This window comes from Podarcis cretensis (genome assembly GCF_951804945.1).
Source record: "Podarcis cretensis genome assembly, chromosome: 16".
Classification (NCBI taxonomy): Eukaryota; Metazoa; Chordata; class Lepidosauria; order Squamata; family Lacertidae; genus Podarcis; species Podarcis cretensis.
Genome location: NC_137186.1, coordinates 14,796,771 through 14,815,922, shown reverse-complemented (window position 1 = coordinate 14,815,922; position 19,152 = coordinate 14,796,771). Strand labels below are relative to the sequence as shown.

The following is a 19,152-nucleotide window of genomic DNA, read 5'->3' as shown; positions in this document are numbered from 1 at the left end:
GGAATGTCTAGGGGCACTCTCTTTTTTATCGCAAGAATACAAAGCTGGAAATGAGTGAACTGCAGCTAAAATGTTATGTTCATTTTTCACATGCTCTGGTCCTTCCCCTGACCACCCACCCCTAATATTCATAAGAGAGTCTCTTCTCCAGTCTTCAGAGAACAGCACGAAGTGGGAGGCAGAAAAAGTTCCTCCTTTCCTTCCACTCTGCAGTTTTAATCTGAAATCATAGGCGCAGTACTGCACCTAGAGCTCAGAAATTGCTTGCGCTAATGAAATTTCCTGTCACAAAATGCACCTAGAATGATGCGAGTTTCGAACACTGTTCCCAGCATGTGGGAGGACCCCTGAACACTCCTCTGCCTGAAACCTTGGAGAGCTACTGCAAAATCCAGACATTATAATAATATAATAATTACTGAGCTAGATAGTTAGACAGAAGGGCCTGATAAACAGGCAGCTTCCTGGATGCTTCAAGGGGGTGGGCAAGTTAAGGGACACACATAGTAGACAGTTTTAATTTATTGTGGATGTGGCCTGTTAACTACATAGTCAAGTATGTATTGTACACATGACAACTTCCCTTTGGTTTCTGCAAAAACTGTAATCTGGCTCACACCAGCTTAGTTTGCTTCAGAAGTAATTGGTGTGACTTTACCTTGCTGTCATTTGCTTATGTAATGTTTAAAACCTTGTATGTATATAAATGCAGGTATAAACCAAAAATAGTGTTTTGATTTAAACTTTTTTTATACACTCAAGGTGACATACAGCATGTGGTAATACTTAATATTTATATAGGACTTTCTAGCTGTAAGCTTTACAACAACTTTATAAAGTAAGCCAGTATAAGTATGGGTACACATTGTGGCTGAGATAAAGTATTTTTGCAAGAACCAATTTGGAGCTCATGGCAGATGTGAAATTTGAACTGAGGACATTTTGATTTGTAGCTTGGTCTCTCAGCTGATAGAGTATAGTCGTACCTTGATTGCTGAATGCCTTGCGACTCAAATGTTTTGGCTTCCAAACACTGCAAACCCGGAAGTGAGTGTTCCAGTTTGCTAACATTCTTTGGAACTTGAACGTCCGATGTGGCTTCCACAGTTTCCGATTGAGTGCAGGAAACTCCTGCAGCCAATTGGAAGCTGAGCCTTGGTTTTCGAACATTTTCGGAAGTCAAACGGACTTCTGGAACGGATTCTGTTTGAGAACCAAGGTATGACTGTACATCTGTTTTCAGTTGATGTACTTTACTAATATAATCATAAAAACAGTAACAGCAGAAAGGAGAGAGGAACTGAGGCAGGAGTGGAATCTGCAGTTGTTTCTGTTTCTTGTATTTCAGTTTAGTTACAGTAGAGTGTGGTGACAAAGGAGTCTCCAAAGGTTTCATCGAAAAGGTGGGCTTTGAAGTGATGTTTGAAGGAAGTAAGAGAGGTGGCCATGCATGGAGGTGCTCTGGGATGCAGGGAAGGAGAGAGATATAAGAGCAGGCAGATTAGGTGGGCAAGGTCTTGGAGGACTTTGAAATTAAGGATGAGAAGCTTGTGCAGAATCTGCTAGTGGACAAGAAGCAAGTGGACTGTGCTTACCTATTTAAACATTTTTGCTGCATCTATCTATTCTAAAGGTTCAAAAACAGTTGATAATCATCCTAAAACAATTAAATGAGATGGACCAGTGCAGTCCAGCTAGAAAAAGAAAACTATCTAACATGCACAAACAATAAACGAACACTGACCCCAAAGGCCTTCTTAAATAGCACAGTTCCTGCTCTCAGGCTTGCACTAAACACAGGGAATACAAAAAAGGAATAGAGAAAAAAAGAGGCAAGGAAGCAAGCTCAAATTCTTAATGTTATACAGTTCTTAATAATAACCATAATGTTGGAATGTAAACAGACTGTTGATAAGCTTTGGTGAGCCTCTGAGAAATAGTATGGCAACTAGACTTTTTTGGAAGTGGCTGCAATGTAAGTGGAATGGCCTTGCAAGGTGGGGCCATGGCCTTCTGGGGCTTAGCTGGGATTTGCCAGCTTCTTATCATTCCCATCATGGTAAGTAGATAAAGGGAGACCTGTTGATACTGTCAACCCCAGAGCAAGCAGCCCTTACAGTTCAGTAAGTTCTGAAAGCATCAGGGTGGGTGGGGAGCAGCGCAGTCTGGTGAAAACAGCAAGTGGAGGTGGCAGTTCCTCGCTGCAGCTTATCTCCCTCACAGCACAGCTGGAAAAGGAAAATTGATCAAAGGAGGATTTCAGTGTTAGGATTCCAAAATAGAATAGCTTCCTGTATGGCAGTGATCTGAGTGCTGGTCTGATTCAGCAGGATGAGTACATATTGCGGTGATCATTATATAGTGTTTAAGGGTGCTCAAAGCATTTCATGTATATTATCTTTCTGTATTCCTTACAACAACTCTGTACGGTAATTCAGTTTTTTAAAATAAAAACACACACAACCAGCACTCTAAGGAACAGGGTGATCAGCTGAGACAATAATCTTGGTCTAGGTATTCTGTGACAGGAGTGAGATTTATGCTAAGGTCTTCCTAATTCATTCTTTTGGCTGCAATCCTATGCCCATATATTTGAGAATAAGCCCCACTAAACTTGATGGAGTTTATTTCTGAGTAGACAAAAAATCATGAAAGATGTGGAGAAAATGGGTAGACATTTTTGTCCCTCTCATTATGTTAGAATTTGTTGAGGATTATACAGCAAAGTGGATTGACAAAAGATCCAGACCAGGTGGAAAGTTAAGACCTCATACTCTGCACATATAATCAGTTTGTGGTACTTGTTGACACAATAGGCAGTGTTGTCTTTTTAAAGTGATTCGTCAAAGTCTTGACTTGATGTTACCTGAGTGAATGAGGATACCTTTGAGTTCTGTATGCTGGGGACAGACATGGGAGGCCTGTTGCCTTCATGCCCTGCTTGTTGGCTGGAGGCATCTGGCGAAACCACCTTGAAACCAGGACATTGCACCAGGTGAACCCTTGACTGGATGCAATAGGGCCCCTCTTATGTTCTTGATACATGCCTGTGTACTCCCATCGAACATCCTATTCTCTCAGCAAAGATCACTGTCTGAGCTTATTGTTTGTTTGTGTCTACTGCATACATTGAACTTTCTGTGACAGTTCCCTTTGAAAAAGCACAACTTCACAGAAGGAGTCACCAATCAGTTACTGATATCTGTTAAATTGGGTGTGAGTCTAGCACCTGGAGGGCCACAGGTTCCTCCAGCCCTGCTTTAAATATATAACTAATCTGAAGTGGGTGGGGGTTGATATGTATGGATTGAGTTTCCTTCTTACATAGATAATTAATTCTGCTTCCAGGCTTGGTCTTCATTTCAAATTGCAGCACAGTATCCTCTTTTGCCTCTGCATCTGAAGGTGCCAATCTTTAAGCTTCCCCTTGCTTCTGTGATGTAAACACAGGTTACCGTAGCTCAGCTACCTTTGCCTCTTGCAATGATGACCCATAGGGCAAATTACCCCATTGCTACTCCCCAGTCTGTTGGAGGGTGACAAAACTTTGTCTTCAACACAGTTACCAGGTGTGTGAAATGAGAGGGAGGTATTGGTATCTCCTAAGATAATGACAGACTATCATAATAAGACTCTATATACTGATAGCTCTTGCCTTCCCTCTCTTCAGCCGAATGTTTTCCAACTGGTCAGGCCAGATGACAGGGGAAAGAATGAAGAACACAACAGGTTTTCATTACTTTGTGAAAGGGTGTGAGGGAGAGTTCTCTAGATTTATGGCAGAAGATAGCCAGAGTGGTGTAATAGCTGGAGTTAACACAGAGCAGGGAGACGGGGGTTCAAATTCTCACACAGCCATCCAGCTCACTCAGCTCATGGAGTCAGCAACCACATCTTAGCTTGACTCTGGGGGTTGTTGTGAGATTGGGGAGTGGGGTGTGCGTGTGCTGAAAATCTAAGAAAGCGGCACATTCTGATAGGGAAAAAGTTTTGTTTCCAAAAGGCTCATGTTCTAGAATGCACTAAACCAATCTGCTCCTTTAGGGTTATTCTTTCCCAGATTTCTGATCTTTACTCCAGCAGCTTTTGGCGCTTGGAGCTATCGGGACAGCCACAGTTAGAGATGTGTAACCGCCAGACAACCTTTATAGTGAGCATTCAACCTGATTTGTTTACAGAGAAATTAGATGACAAGTGTTAATCCTACACTTTCCAGTGCATCCTCCTATCACTTTCCTTAATTTAAATAGTCTGATCTTTTGAGGGAAGGGAGTTTGTTTCACAGGAGCCCTGTGCAATTCAAATGAACTGCTGGACTCTTGTGCAGTGAGTAGGTAAAGTCCTGGCGGGTTGTGCTCTGCATTTTCAGCTTTGAGCACAAAACCACGTCGGATCAATCCTCTGATTTTCCTTCAGTGGGCAGCTTGGTTTATACACATTAAAAATAACTTGCAGGCTTCCAAAGTGAAATTCCATGCTTTTGTGGCTTGCTGTAAATATTTCTGGATCAAGTTTGGTTGCCCGGTTATATTCCAGGCTCTGCTGCTGGAAGTATCAGTTGGACTCTTTGGCAAGTAACCTTTTAATCAGCAAATAATCTTCTCTGTAGGTACACCAAAGTCCTTGTAACTAAGCTGCTATATTACAGTGTATGCCATGTCAGTTTTGATTCTGCAAAATTTGTTTCAGCCCCACTTCACAACTGCCACATTTCCTGGTTAGCATAACTCAATGCAGGCTTCACATAAGTGGAGGCTATAATGGGACACAAAATTCAGCATGTAAAGCAGGGATTCTCCTGCTTGTAGTTCTCCAGGTGTTGTTGGACTGCAGCTCCCACTGCCTCTGACCATTGGCCCATGCTTGTTGGGTTTCCTCATCCCTGATCTATTTTTATTTTTCTGTAGCAAAACCAGGTTTCCAACCCTCATGGCTTCCAAGATAGGAAGCATCTGGGCAGTGTTTGTTAAAGTCATAGAAGTTGGAGGAGACAGTGGGGTGCAGGACTTGGTTTTGGGGAGAGGAGATAGATGTTCCTGTGCTCTGCGTATCAGTGGGTTTGAATCAGTAGTAGAAGCAAAATCCACAACTTGCGTCCCTTTGCTTAACCCTGCTACCTTCAGGGCGGGGTTTTCCTTCTGTCAAAGTTAAGAGTTTAATTCTAGCCTTGCACATTCATCCACATGTGTTCCAAGTATGGAAAGCATTTTATAAGCCAGCTAGCCAACCCCATGCCCATGTTGCTAATTGGTGACTCTTTCATATACGGTGGACACTCGGGTTGCGAACGTGATCCGTGTGGGATGCACGTTCGCAACCTGCAGCGTTTGCAACCCGGAGCATTCGCAGCCCGCGTCTGTGCACGCACGGGTTGTGATTCGGCGTATGCGCAACCGCCAAAACCTGGAAGTAGCCCGTTCCAGTACTTCTGGGTTTTGGCGGTCCACAACCCGAAAAAATGCAACCTGAAGCGGCTGTAACCTGAGGTATGACTGTATAAAGAAGTGTTTCTGTCCAGTTGTCATGAGGCAGCTCTTGCAAGCCCTAGGTAATTGGCTACTTGCAATGCCATAGTGTAGTACGTGTCAGCAGAGGGTTTGGGCACAGTATTTCTCATAAGGCTTCTGAGAATAGCAACATGGACGCGCCAGGCCGTTACTATGCAAATTGGGTGGCTTGTCCTGTTTTGCCTGATTCACAAGCTGAGGCAAGCAATGGCCCAGTCTTTTGTCTTCAACTATTTTTTCTCCTCTTACACAGGCTGCTGGGCGCTGGGCTGGGGAGATGTTCCGAACAGCCATCATGATGGCTGCCAGCCTGGCCTTGACCTCTGCAGTGGTGGCGCACGCCTATTATCTTAAGCACCAGTTCTACCCGACGGTGGTGTACCTGACGAAGTCCAGTCCCAGCATGGCGGTGAGTCTGCCTACCCCAATTGCTGCAGGGAGGTGGGCATAATATCAGGTTTGATCGCATGGCTGTGGCTTTAAAGGGTCTCCATTTGAAAAAGGAAAGGTCCTTTGAGGAAAAGTGGAATGAACTGGAGAAAAGGCGCAGAAGACATAAAAGCACACTCCAGATACCATTGCTGAGTTTAATCTTTGAAGTTTGTACAGTGGGAGGAATAATCAATGCATTCAAGGATGCTTAGCCAGCATCTCTTCAAACCCTGGGCCTCTGGCATATGATCATTGTGGCTTTCTGAAACCAAACTTTGGTTCATATAATATGTGAACTTGCTCCCTCTGTGCAGTGCACCAGAACCCAGAAAATAATTTCAAAAAGGACCTAAATAACATGAACCATAGTTCAAGTCTAGCTAGCAATCCTGGATCTTTAAGGAGCCACAAGCAACAGTCCTGAGTTTGCGTGGCATGGGAAGCCAAGCTTAGGAGTGGCCTCTGTTTGTTTTTCTTTCTTTGTGCCAGCAGTTGAGGCAGTGCACAACAGCCCAAGGTTATTGCGCCATGTGAATGCTGCCTTGTTTTCTGCTGCTCAATAAATGCAGGACTAGCTCAAAGGGGCTTAAGCTATAAAGGGGTAGATTATGGTTGAACATTAGGAGAAACTTTGTGGTGAGGAGAGCAGTTTGATATGCAGTTTGTCCCTTTTCCATTATGTGCAGTTTTTATTTTTATTTAGATTGTAAGCTTGTGGGTAGGGACTGTCTTGTTTTGATTGTATGTAAGCAGCTCTTGGAGCCTTTTCGGCAGAAGAGCAAGAAGCAGATTCCCTGAATAAATAAGTTATGTCAAGGGGTTCTCCTTTGCTGGACATATTCAAGCAGAGGCTAGGCGGCACTTAGGACAATTGAGGATGCATCAAGCAAAGCGTTGATCCAGATGACCTCACATGAGTTCCTTCCTCTACTTCAGGGCTCTGTAGCCTGCTGTCCGAGACTCTGGAACTCCTGCTGTCCAGGACTGTCTACCTTGGCTGCTTAGGTCAGGTGCAGGGAACCCATTTGGTTCAGTAGGCCAGATCTTTCTTACCCTCTGCCCTGCCCCCTGTGACCCAGCTTTGTCCCACCCACCTGTCAGTCATTTGATATCATAATATAGTCAGGTGGTTTCTCCCACCCACCTGTCAAAAGTTTGCTCACAGGTGTGTTTGGGGGGTTGGGATTGGAGAGAAACTGAGCAGGATTGAACTCCTTGCTCATCAGCTGACATGTTGGGAGTTTGTTCCTGCTTTCTGATGTCACATATGACATTGGGTATGGAGCAGATGAGTGTGGTTTGGGCAAATGGCCCAGGGAACCAAATGGAGAGGCCTGGCAGGGAAAATGTGACCTGGGCTAGAGGTTCTGCACCCCTGGCCTAGACTGACTCGGGATATATGACCCAGGCTAAAGCAATACCCAGTACAGGAACTGGGAATGAGAAAGAAAGGCTGCTTTCTCTTTCTGTGGTGGTATTCTGTGGTGACTGAGTTCACAACAAAGTTTTCTAAATGCAATTACTGCACTGTTGGCCCCATCCCAGCCCTCAGTGGAGTTTGGCAGAGTAAAATCTGCAGACTAAGCTTGTGGCGATGGAACTGTGGTATGAAAGTGACAATGACAGTTCAAACCCTTTTACTGTTAAGTTTGCACCAAAGTAACATGTTGATTCCAGGTGTTGTTCTTCCCCTGCCAGAGTCCCTTCAAAAATGGTCTCATCAAAGCTGCCATCTGCTTTTCAAGGGAAGCCTTCAATGTAAAGCCTTATTTAGACCTACATGTGTAAGGAATAGAAGAACCCAAAGAATCTGCATATAATAGAGGTTTTCTGAGATCCAGGTGTAGGGCTTCTGAAATACAGAGCTCACAAAATATTTCTGCATCACATAGTAAAATTAACCAGTTTCTGCATCACATAGTAAAATTAACCATCCCGGGCTTGTGCCCCAGATCAAATTCATGTGTCCTTTGCCAACCAGGAATGCTTCCATCTGCTGTTGTAGGTTTCTTCATTGGGGTATCCTATTACATACATGCATAAAAGAATATTTGGTTTGGGAGATTAGGAGGAGATGCTGAGGAACCGGAAAGAGATCAAAAGATATTCCCCCACCACGGAGCTCAGCAACATTGTCTATCCTGTTAGCTTCTGAGGGGAGGATTGTGGGCAGCAATGAATGACACTTTTAAGTTTTCTTTGGCCTGCACAGGGATGTTTCCTAAAAATGATTTCCCACTCTGCAATTTTTTCTCTCCTCCTTGCTATGTCAGGTGCTGTACATTCAAGCTTTTGTCCTGGTGTTCCTGTTAGGCAAATTCATGGGCAAAGTGTTTTTTGGACAGCTCCGAGCAGCGGAAATGGAGGTGAGCCCTGTTGGGTGCATGGTTGTTGTGGACCTTGTGGGAGGGCACACATGAAATGCTTAAACTAAGAGCCAGAAACTCCGCAGTCCCCTTTGCTCAATCGGCATCATCCTGTGATCACAGAGGAGAAAATAGGTTTGGCTCACAATGGGGGATCTGTATCAATCATCTCTAAAGGGTGCTGTAAGCTTGCGGGGAAGGATTTTGGCATCATTTCCTAGAGTTAAGTTGTAAATAACTTGCATTTCTTTACCAGCTAATGTGTCCTGAGTTCCTTGAAGTTTTGGCTGTAGTGGTACAGCAGAGAGGATTTTTGAGTACAATGAGGAGAGAGACGAGGTGTTCAGTCACATTGCAATCAAACGTTCTGAATGATAGATCTTTAATTCCTGAGCCTTTGTACATTTTGGTAGCCAGAAGGCCTAGAAACACCATTTTGTTCACATGGAACTGGAGAATTTCAGATCTTTCCCCAAGCTCCTGGCTTCTCTGCCAGCTGGCTAGATTTCTACATGTGATGTTTAACTACAGATCTGCAGGTGTCCGAGCTGTCAGTAAGCCTAGCTGGGGAACCTTTCTCAGCCCGAGGGCTGCATCCCCTCATTAGCAGCCTTCTGACGGCCACATACTAGTGGAAAGAGCGACCAAAGGTAAAAAGCCCTTTTTATAAGGGAATTTCTAGCCCGCCCATCATCATGCAATCCCAGGGAGGGTTACACTAAAATAAAAAACAATTTATAAAAGCAGATAAAATAAACGGTCAGAGAGACACAATCTCAATTCTACAGTTGCAGCAGTGTTGGGTTTCACCCCCAAAATGGCAGGCATCCAGGCAAGCAAGATATGTTATCACAATTCAAGAGCATTTTTCAGTGAGGCAAAAACACTTGAGGAGGGCATAGAGCAGGCTGCTGAAGGGTGTGACCTCGGGACAATTGGAAGAGAGGCCCCAGAGGGATGTTTCTGGGCCTGAGGGTTCCCACTTTTACTTTGGAAGCATAGCAAGGAGGGTGCTTCTGCTGGAGACGACTGCATTTGTGGGGGACAGATGGGCCCAGGATTAGAGAGAGCTCCTTAAATCAATCTCTCTCACACAGCATCTGCTTGAGCGGTCATGGTATGCAGTGACCGAGACCTGCCTTGCCTTCACAGTCTTCAGGGATGACTTCAGCCCCCGTTTTGTGGCCCTCTTCACTCTCCTCCTTTTCCTCAAGTGCTTCCACTGGCTGGCTGAGGACCGTGTGGACTTTGTGAGTATGGTGGCCCCAGGGTGCACCACCTGGAGGAAGGGGTAGGGTGGGTGGAAACGGTTCTTGCCGCTCAGATGCACGGTGGCGGTGGGAGAAATAAAATGGTTTCCTGAACAGTTTAAGCAGCAGCCCAGTTTGGCGGTTCTTTTATGGTGGCTTAAAAGCAAGGCTGATGGGCATTCCTAGGAACACCTGGGGCTTTGATAGTTTTAGGTATATTACAATTGTACATCTCAAAGTATTTTTCGATCAAAGTAAAAATACAATAATAAAATCACATAAACATTATTTAAAAACAAATTTAATAGTACAGTCATATCATTGGAGCTGCTCAAAATGCCTAGGAGTGGGGGCGGATCACCTATTTGCCTGGTGCCAAAACAGTGACAAAATTGGGTGCCGGTGGGCCTCCTTGGGGAGAGCATTCCTTTAAAAATGGGGCTACTGCAAAGAAGGCCCTAGTCTCTTGTCCCCATCCTCTGGACTAGGATTTCTGAGAAGCTTATCAGCTTACCTACCACTAGTTGTCTTCCAATGGTACCAGTGGGTTGGTGAACCACTTCTCAGTTCATGCAAGGCAATTGTGGAGGCCAAAAGGCTTGCATTATCTCTGCATCCGAGAAGGAGAGGGGAAGAGAGGAGCACGTCAACTCAAGGCTTACTGTACCTTGTTCCTGCTGGTGCATGCCACACACTAAGTCAGCCTAAGGCCACCTGGTGCTTTCCAGGTGATTTGGACATATGTCAGCTGGGTTGATGGGAGTTGTAGTCCAAAACTTCTGGAGGTCACCAGGTTGGCAAAGCTTGTGAATCATGGCTTAGCATGGCATGTGACGCAGTAAGGGTTAAAGGAAGAGCAGATGTTGCAAATGTGTGACGCCTATCAACATAACTCTGGACAGAGGTTTCTGAAGTTGGGCAAAATGGTGGCTCTTTCCTTCCCTTCAGCCTCACACACCAACCCAGGCCAAGCTATTTTAATAGCAAGGTTATTCATATGCATTGGATTCTTGGCACTAGAATCTCTTGCTAACAACCAGTCTTGAGCAGGGATTGGAGGGGGGGATTTGTAAGATTCCAACACTAGTTTTAAGTCAGGGATGGGGAACCTTTGGGCCTCCAGATGCTGTTAGTCTCAACAACCCTGAATGTTGGCTATGTCAGGTGCAGTTGATGACAGGTGCAGTCCCAACAAGATCTGGAGGACCACAAGTTCCCCATTTCTACTTTAAGTGCTTCTACCTTCAGACATTTCTTTTCTACAGGGATCCTTGTGAACTCTGGACGTTTGCCCAGAATGCAGAACAGCCATGGTCAGGTTGGAGTGCCAAGATGTGTCGGCAAAGCACATGTTCGATATAGAGGCATACATGAGTTTGGCCAGTCAATAAAAGTTGCTGCTTATCTTGGGTGATAAGACCACTTAATCTTGCTCTTTTCTCCCCTGTCTCTCTAGATGGAGAGGAGCCCAAACATTTCCTGGCTCTTCCATTTTCGCATTGTCTGTAAGTACCTGCCTTCCTTTCAAGGCTTTCCTCTTCCACTGCACCGCTGCTTCCTGTCCTTTCTCAATGAAAGAGGGACATACCTGCAGTTGCCCCAAATCTAGCCCATTTTCTTGCCTACAGCAAAGGTTGTTGCCCACCCACCTGTGCTGAGCGCAGGTGTAGGATTGGTTGACAATCCAGCTTCCTGAGAAAGAGAGAGAGGAATGAATATGCAATTACTTCAGAGGAAGAATATGGCAATTATTTCCATTGCGTGTGATTTAGCTTAGTTCCAATTTGTTTTGGGGTGGGGTAGGGGTGCGTTCCAAAAGTGCCCTGGGAAAAGATGTGGTTTTCTTCCATTAAAGAGGGGAGCATATTGCCCTGAGGTGTTTTGGGAGGCCATGCCAGGCAGGAGGGGCAACAAGAGAGGGTGGGGTTGTTTCAGGGAGCAACAGGCCTTTGGAGGGGGAAGTTGGTGGCGAAACATTGGAATAGAAGAGGAGGGAAATAACTGGCGGGGAGCGAGGCCATAGCAAGCTCTGCGAGAGAAGGGTAGAAAGTTTGTGCTGGATCTGGGAATTGGTGGGAATCAGACATAGGGATTTAAGGCTGACTAGCTGCGGATATTTCCAGGACTTCCAAACAGGCAAATTTGTACAAACCAGACAGCATAGTTCAGGGCTTGCATTCAGAAATGGGAAGTCATCCCTGGTGTTTTATTCATCTATTTGGTTTTATTTTTAGATGCTTTTATAATGTTCAATAAACAGGGCAGTTTGCACTAAAAACGCCCAAAACAGTTAAAATGCAAATTAGACAGGTCCAGGCAGTCAAATAGGTATGCTTAAAAAGAAAGAATCTATATTCTTAAGGTGAAGTACCTTAAGGTGGCAGCGGGATGTGGAGGTTGTAGCTGATTTGCTGAGCTGAAACAGGAGTTCTTGCCTAAGAAAACTCCTGTGCTCATTCATGTGCTCTGCCAAGAGTTTGGCGGGATGAGCATTTTCCAGCTGTTAAACCCTTAGGCCTGATGAGAATAGGGTTGAGCCGCTGGCATGGGCCCTCTTCCTCAGCTGAGCCTCAGCTAAAACTTAGCCCCGGTGAAGGCTTTGCTAAAAATGCTTCACACCACTTCTGCAGGCAGAGCAGCAGCCGGTCTGCTTGTAAGGCTTTGTGGCTTTGTGCAAGGGTGGAATAATTAGTAGGGAGGATGGCGGAAGGGGAGCCTGAGTAAAAGGAGCTTCCCTGTCAGATGCTTTGTGGTGTGGAGGGTGAGGGCGGGTTGGCATTCGGCACAGCTTTAAGCACTTCCTTTTGTGGGCTCTGTAAAGGAGGCCGTTGGTTAAGGAGGACAACTCCAGATGACTTTGCATGCAGGGACTGCAGGAAATGTTATTTCATACTGGCATTTGCATATAGCTCACTTGGGTGCTCTGACACAAAGCCCTACGTGGCCACTGTCTGTGGGACTTCCCATTGTCTCAACCTGCTCAAGCTGAAATGCAAATGATTAAGCGGTATATATAAATGCCTTAAGCAAATAAGTAAAGAACAAGGGAGCCAACGAAGAACACTTGAGCTGCTGGAGAAGGGCTTGGGGAACCTGAAGCCTTCCAGATGTTGAGGGACTGCCATCTCCCTTCAGCCACAGCCAGTATGGTCAGGGGCCAGGGATGATGGAAATTGTAGTCCAACACTGTCTGGAAGGTCACAGGTGTCCCCATGCCTGTGCTGGAGCCGTTGATGCACAGCTGGTTATTGCTGTGATGGGATTCCTGGAGTTCTGGGCTGACTTCTGCTGTAACTGCTCATCTGTTGGGAATGCCTTGGGGTATTCTCTTAGGATTCTGTGAAGTGTAATCCCCCTTTGGCAGGCTTTTGTAAATGTTGGAGATAAATGGCAGCAAAATGCAAGAAGTACAGTCTGCGATGCTTCAATTAAAGCTGAGGTGCCTGCCAAAAAATAAAATAAAATAAAAGTGAGTGATCATTTGCAAGCACAGTAATTGGTGCTGAAACGAGCGGGGGGCTTAGCACAGCTGAGTAATTCAACACCCAGAGTGGGTCAGCAAACCATTTCTCTATTCAGCATCTGATGAACCAAACTTTTTGGTAAACTACATTTCAGCTGCTTGACACCAGAGTTTCCCTTCAAAGTTTGTTTTCAAGGGTGGGCTACCATGAGGTCAATATCAGTGTGTCCTAGCAGATTGAATGTTCTCCTACTGGCTTCTGAATATCACCATTTCAGAAAGCTTATGCCATAGTACACTTGCTAGTTCTTTCATTTAGGTGTCACAAGACCATGTGGGGTTTTTGATGCAACAGGCTAATCTGGCTAGCCTTCTAGAAATGGCAAATCACTCTTTTTCTCTCTTCCTCTTTCTAGCTCTGATGCTGCTCCTGGGCATTCTGGATTTCCTGTTTGTCAGCCATGCCTACCACAGCATCCTCACACGGGGAGCCTCCGTCCAGCTGGTCTTTGGCTTTGAGGTGAATGGAGTGCGCTTTGCGCTTTGCATGGAAGTCATTGCTCACAGTAGCTAGCAGAAGTTTCTGACAGCCTTTGATGACACAGACCACAGATTGCAAAGAGGAGAGCAGACCAGCAGCTGTGAATGACCCTGGGAAGCAGAGCACTGGGTGGGGTGGGGAGATGTAGCCATAGGTTTCAGCAATTCAGAAACTCCTTTTCTCCATGCAAGTCAATAGAGCAGCTCTTGTTCAATAGCCTAGTGTGAAGAACTAAGCTGGGATAGCTCAGTTAGTAGAGCATGAGACTTAATCTCAGAGTTGTGGGTTTGAGCCCCACCTTGCGCAAAAGATTATTGCATTGCAGGGCGTTGGACTAGATGACCCCTGTGGTCCCTTCCAACTCTACAGTTCTGTGAGTTTAAGAAGACGAAAGAATCTACAGTCATGGAGATGTGCATGTTCATGGGTGGGACAAACTTGCCGTACACCAGCTGCCACCGTATGCATTCTGAGCTAAGGAGTGTTTTTAGAGTTGGAGTAAAGACAGACTTAATTTAGATTAAAAACAAGAAAACGGACAGTGATTTAGATTGCTTTTAAAATTCAAAGCAAGAAGCTTTGCTGGGTTCCACTGTCAGAGTTTGAGGGGGATCTGTGGAGGCTGGTCCATTAGTTCCCATAGGGCAGTGTCCCACGAACCTAAGCCACCACCCGCCTGCTTGCTTTCCTGCTTACAGCCAGTCCAGGGAGTGGCCCTGCCTGTTGGATTCCTCCTCCTTAGTCCCAGGGTTGCCCTTGCAGAACTCAGGTGGGGATGAGGAGGATTGGGAGAAAGGTAGAATGAGTTGCCCCAACCTGTCAGCAGCTCTGACTCCAGCTCCTCTTGGGCTCCCTGCCAGTCCCAAGGGACATCAGCCACTACTGGAGGGGATGCGTTGTAGATCCTCTTCATGCTGATACTTTGGCTGTTGCCTGCTGTGTTGAGCGTCTTTTATTATGGTGAAAGCATAGGAAGGTATTTGCCACCCCTGACGCTGCCCATCCTTTCAGAGAGAATCATACAATCATAGAACTGTAGAGTTGGAAGGGACCCTGAGGCCATCTAGTCCAACCTCCTGCAATGCAGGAATCTCAACACGTGGTCCCCCATCCAATTTGAAACCACACTGGACCCTGCTTAGGTTTGCAAATGTGCTAGCATTTTTATTGCTTCACCAAAGTCTCATGGAAGGCTGTTGCTTCATGAATGCATCCTAGTTAATCCCTGTTGCCAGAAACAAAGAACTGCAGGAAGGGTGAGGTATGTGTCGTAGGTTGGAATTGTTGCTTATTGGTTTAACTTAACGGCTTGATGTGAGTTCCTTGGCACTGCCAGCTTTGGATATGGTGTGCCTGGCTTGACATGGCTGCCCCCATATTGCCCTCAGGGCAGATTGAACCTTGAAGCATTGATGTCTGGTGGGGAGCAGGAAAGAGGACTCCTGATCCATGAGCTGCTTTGGTTTTCTCTGGGAAGCGACGGCAGGATTAGGGAGATGTTTGCCAACCAATGCCTCATTCTGCCAGTTGACTTGGTCCTCTCTCTCTCGCTGCTCCTTTCCCACAGTATGCTATCCTCATGACGATGGTGCTCACCATCTTCATCAAATACATCCTGCACTCCATCGACCTCCAGAGCGAGAACCCTTGGGACAACAAGGCCGTCTACATGCTCTATACAGAGCTCTTCACAGGTGATGGGGGAAGGCCTGTGGGTCAGTGGCAGAACACCTGCTTTTCATGCAGGAGGCCCCAGACAGGGATGGGAACGGCCCCTGTCTGAGACCCTGACGAGCCTCTGCCAGTTGTTGTAATACTGAGCTAGATGACCCCAGGGTCTGATTATGTAAATCTTGTCATGTTGTAAGCCGCCTTGAGCACTGTTTTAACTATGGAAAGGCGGCATACAAATAAAATGATAAATGAATGAATGATCAAATATAAAGTGGCTTCCTAGGTAATGGGTTCCTGCCTTGGAGTTATTTTTCTGGCCCGTGGCAGTTCTTGGTGGGGCTTGGTCGGGTGGGCACAAAGCAGCCTCCCTGCACATGCCAGCCATAAAAGTAGTAGTGATAATTTTATTATTTGTATGCTGTAGCCACTCTGGTTGGCTTCCAGTAAAATATAAAAAATCAATAAAATTAAATATCAAACAATAAAATATCAAACATTATAACTGCTTTCAGGGCTGCCTTCTGATGTCTACAGAAGGTCGTATAATTGGTTATCTGTTTGACATCTCATGGGAGGGTGTTCCACAGGGTGGGCGCCACTACCAAGAAGGCCCTCTTCTTGTTCCCTGTAGCTTCACTTCTCGCAGTGAAGGAACTTCCAGAAGGCCCTCAGAACTGGACCTCAGTGTCCTGGCTGAGCAATGCTGAGTGGAGACACTCTTTTAGGGCCGAGGGCATGTAGGGCTTTAAAGGTCTGCCTTCTCCTGGGCCTAGTGGCAACTCCTCATGAAGAAATCAAGCCAATTTTTTTTTTTTTTGGGGGGGGGGTTGATTTGTGACAGCTGGGCCAATTCCCTGGTGAGAAAAGGACACGGAGCATCTGTGGTTTGGTTGCTTGGATAGATTTTGCCTCTTGGCAACGTGAAGGTTTACGTGCTGGCTTGACCCCCGCTTTCTTCCTCCGCCCCTTCTTCTGCAGGATTCATCAAGGTCCTCTTGTACATGGCCTTCATGACCATCATGATCAAAGTGCACACCTTCCCGCTGTTTGCCATCCGACCCATGTACCTGGCTATGAGGTGAGATGCGGTTGGCATCGTCGTATGCGCGGGCTTGCAAATGCATGTGTCAGTCTGCTTGTAGGGATCCACATGTGTAGGAAATAAGTCCTCTGGCTTGAAAATAGCCAGAGTCCTGGGAGAGGAGAGGCACTTTGGGCCAATGCCATTTGAAGAGAGATAACGTTCATGCTTACTGTCTGTCGCATCTGTGGAAGCAATGAGGATGGTGCCCTTAGATCACTTGCTAGTGCTTTTTGCCTCTTTCATATCCCACCTTTTCTCCAAAGAGCTCAAGGTAGCAGACATCAATCCCCCCCACTCCCCATGTCACATGGGTTAGACCTTGGAGGCAACAACTGGCCCAAGGTCACTCAGCGAGCTTCATAACCAAAAAGATGGTTTGAACCCTGATCTCCCAGATCCTAGTCCCACACTCTAACTACACCACACTGGCTTATGAAAGCACCATTTTACAGTTTGTTAAAAGAATATTTAGAGAATAAACCAACATCAAGAAACTGGCCTTTCTCATCAGCCAGGGAAGATGCTTGTTTCTCTTGAGTACAGCATCATACGCACCTGGAACAGCTAAAGCAAGGCTGAATTTTATTAAAACAAAAGCACTTGTTTGCTGGTGTGTTCCCAAACCACCTGTAGTTTGTTACTGCTAGGTTATGATTTTTATAGCGCAGTCTATGTACGTGGCATTTTATATTGAGCAGGTTTGACAGACCTGTGCCCCATGTGGCTGAAACTGATACAGGGAAACAATTAAGATGAAGGGGATGGAGATGGAGGCAGGTAGGGAAAGAACACGCAGTGATTTCAGTCTGCATGTGTTTTGGCTCAATTACATTAAATAATAGGTACTAGGAGGATGAGGGAGCAGCATCAGCAAATGAAGCAGGAGAAGGGAAGCCCAGGGGAAAGGATTTAGAGCCATAACATTCAGAGCAGCTATCTTGGACAGAATCAGGAGTCAGACATACAGGTTTTCAGTAACTAGGCAAGATGTTAACCCAAGGGTGTCCTGCCCAGTATTCTCTTAAGATGTTTTGGTAAGACTTTTCAAATCAGCGGTAGACTTGATTCTCGTGTATGTCCATCCAGGCAGTTCAAGAAAGCTGTGACAGATGCAATCATGTCCCGCCGAGCTATTCGCAACATGAACACCCTGTGAGTATTCACTGGGAAGGGGGTGAGGGCTGTAGAAAGGGGTTCTCCTTTCCAAGTTTGGGTTGCTGAGGTGAGGGGGGAGGGCAGAGCTTTTATGTTTTGCCGGAGGCTTAAATAAAACACCATAAGTTGGACCTTGCAAAAGGCAGGGAAGAAGGTCCATGATCTTCTGCAATCCTTTTCCTCCTCCCCAGGTACCCTGACGCCACTCCAGAAGAACTGCAGGCCATGGACAACGTGTGCATTATCTGCCGGGAGGAGATGGTAATGGGTGCAAAACGCCTGCCTTGCAACCACATATTCCACACCAGGTAGGAGCCTGGCTGATACTGTACTTTAGAAGCTTGAATGTATGAGATGGGTTTTGTGCAGCACTGAGACAGTTCAGCCGGTACTGTTAAGCCTAGGACTGGTGGTCACTGTCCAGGGTCCCGAGCACAGAAGGTAGACAAGCGAGGAGGGCATGACCTTGTTGGCGCTGAGCCTTGAGGGCACAGGAAAGCATCAGCGGGGGAACCATTGCCATTCTGCTGGAGGAGGATGGGGAAATGCTTGCCAGTGGTATTCTGGGGAGTGCATTTGCAAACCCTGAATAAGCCAGTGGCTGATGTCTGCCTGCTCCATTCATTGTGTGCTGTATCTTAGGGTAATGGAGCAACCAGGCCTGGTGAATGAACCCTCCATCCCTGATCAGGGGCACAGAAAGCAGCTTATGGTCCTTGTAGCTGGGGCCTCTTTTTAAAAATCGCACTGTTAGACTTTTTGTGTTATTTGATGCTTTCCCCTTTCCCTGCTGCCTCTTGACTGGAGGGTGCAGCTTGGACCTGCCCAAAGGAGAGTTTTCAGCAGGTAGAGTGCCAAGCCGGTAGTTGTGGCCCAGCCACTCGCTCCAACCAGCTTGTCTCTCCCTTTCCACAGCTGCCTGCGGTCCTGGTTCCAGCGCCAGCAGACCTGTCCCACGTGCCGGATGGACGTCCTCCGAGCCTCCCTCCCCACTCAGTCGCAGACACCCCCTGAGCAACAGGAGGGAGGGCAGCAACCGCCGCAGCAGCATCAGACTCCACTGATCCCTCAGCCGCCAAACTGTAAGTCTGAGTTGCTGGGCGAGTCATTTCAGGCTGGTTCTCAGGAATTAACCCCAGTACACTTCTGGCACAAAGTGACCCCTGAGGAACACCAGAGAACAGGTGGTGCTCTGGGGTTCCCACAGGCGCCGCTGTAATGTGGGGAGCTCAGCACTGTAGCTCCCACAACCAGGGTTGTGAAAGACCCTTCGTGTTCCTTTTGCATGGTGGCTTCTAATTTTTCTGAGTTTATCTCTCTCTCTTATTATTATTTCCTGCAGTTCCCCAAGGCATCCTGCCCCCATTCCCTCCAGGGATGTTCCCTCTGTGGCCGCCCATGGGCCCATTCCCTCCAGTGCCAGGTGTCCAGCCCCCCAACAATGCAGACAACGCTTCAGCAGCCACTCCCTCCACCTCAGGAACACAGACATCAGGTGAGGCGTCCCCTGAAGGACCACAAGTTCCTTGTCCCTGCTATAGGGAGCATCCCTTGAACTGTGCTCCTTGGGCTCCCTGAGTCAAGTATGTTGGCTCCCACTGAGTGCAGCCCAGGAAGAGGAACAGACTTGTGTGAACATGCTTTAAGCTTGTGGGGCAACCATGAGGTTTATGTTGCCGT

The 19,152-nt window shown here is 46.6% G+C and overlaps 1 protein-coding gene across 7 annotated transcripts in view; it reads left to right on the top strand.

The window, feature by feature from the left end:
• SYVN1 (synoviolin 1) overlaps positions 1-19,152 on the top strand; it is a 29,017-nt gene that overhangs the window by 875 nt on the left and 8,990 nt on the right. For 3 of the 7 annotated variants that reach the window (XM_079957548.1, XM_079957549.1, XM_079957546.1), the window contains exons 2-12: positions 5,761-5,916; positions 8,213-8,305; positions 9,403-9,555; positions 11,012-11,060; positions 13,435-13,538; positions 15,127-15,253; positions 16,212-16,311; positions 17,404-17,469; positions 17,664-17,780; positions 18,388-18,554; positions 18,815-18,967. In XM_079957548.1, coding sequence (XP_079813674.1) covers positions 5,785-5,916; positions 8,213-8,305; positions 9,403-9,555; positions 11,012-11,060; positions 13,435-13,538; positions 15,127-15,253; positions 16,212-16,311; positions 17,404-17,469; positions 17,664-17,780; positions 18,388-18,554; positions 18,815-18,967 — 1,261 coding nt within the window. In that variant the 5' untranslated portion in view covers positions 5,761-5,784. Of the gene's footprint in view, positions 1-3,495; positions 3,570-5,760; positions 5,917-7,092; positions 7,217-8,212; positions 8,306-9,402; positions 9,556-11,011; positions 11,061-13,434; positions 13,539-15,126; positions 15,254-16,211; positions 16,312-17,403; positions 17,470-17,663; positions 17,781-18,387; positions 18,555-18,814; positions 18,968-19,152 lie in introns of those variants that run through there. The other 4 variants (XM_079957547.1, XM_079957552.1, XM_079957550.1 and 1 more) reach the window with 4 other exon arrangements.